The 593-nt window shown below is 74.9% G+C and overlaps 1 protein-coding gene across 1 annotated transcript in view; it reads left to right on the top strand.

Moving 5' to 3' along the window:
- Positions 1-282: 282 nt before the first annotated feature.
- KCNK6 (potassium channel, subfamily K, member 6) overlaps positions 283-593 on the top strand; it is a 4,282-nt gene continuing 3,971 nt past the window's right edge. The window contains exon 1 of the mRNA XM_010567198.1: positions 283-355. Within this exon, the coding sequence (XP_010565500.1) occupies positions 283-355 (73 nt within the window). The remainder of the gene's footprint in view (positions 356-593) is intronic.

The raw sequence follows: 593 nt of genomic DNA, 5'->3' as shown, positions 1-593 counted from the left end.
GGGGGGGGGGGGGTGCGGGCCCCGCCCCCCCCCCCCCCCCCCCCCCGCCGCGCTCACGGTGCCGCTCCAGCTCCATCCTGCCGCGTCTCCTCACTTCCGCTTCCGCCAGCCAGTCCGTCACGTGGCTCCCTGCCGGCGCTGCGCTGATTTGGCCGCTCTGGCGGAAGTCGTTGGCGAGCGGGAGAGGCAGACCCGCCCTGCTGCTTCAGCGGAAGCGAGGGGGCGGGGCAGTGGGGCGGGGCGGGGCGCGGGAGGAGCCGGGATGCCGTGCCCGGCTTCAAGATGGCGGCGCATGCCCCGCCTCGTGTCGCCATGGCAACGCAGCGGGCCTGGGCGGGGCCTGGGGGTCCCCACGGTGGTCCCGGGGCCACGGTGGCCACGGTGGCCCCAGGGCCGTGGTGTCCCCAGGGATGTCCCCAGGACCACGGTGGCCCCACAGACGTCACCAGACCTGTGGCATCGTGGCCATGGGGACGGCTGTGGTGGCCACGGAGTCCCCAGGGCCAGGGCTGTGGTGGCCCCAGGGCCACAGTGTCATGGTCACAGGGATGTCCCTGGTGGCTGTGGCATCCCCAGGACCACAGTGTCCCCAG

The sequence above is a fragment of the Haliaeetus leucocephalus genome, unplaced genomic scaffold (assembly GCF_000737465.1).
Source record: "Haliaeetus leucocephalus isolate CR32 unplaced genomic scaffold, Haliaeetus_leucocephalus-4.0 Scaffold227, whole genome shotgun sequence".
Lineage (NCBI taxonomy): Eukaryota > Metazoa > Chordata > Aves > Accipitriformes > Accipitridae > Haliaeetus > Haliaeetus leucocephalus.
The sequence above is the reverse complement of the archived record's forward strand: the minus strand, read 5'-3'. Positions and strand labels throughout refer to the sequence as shown.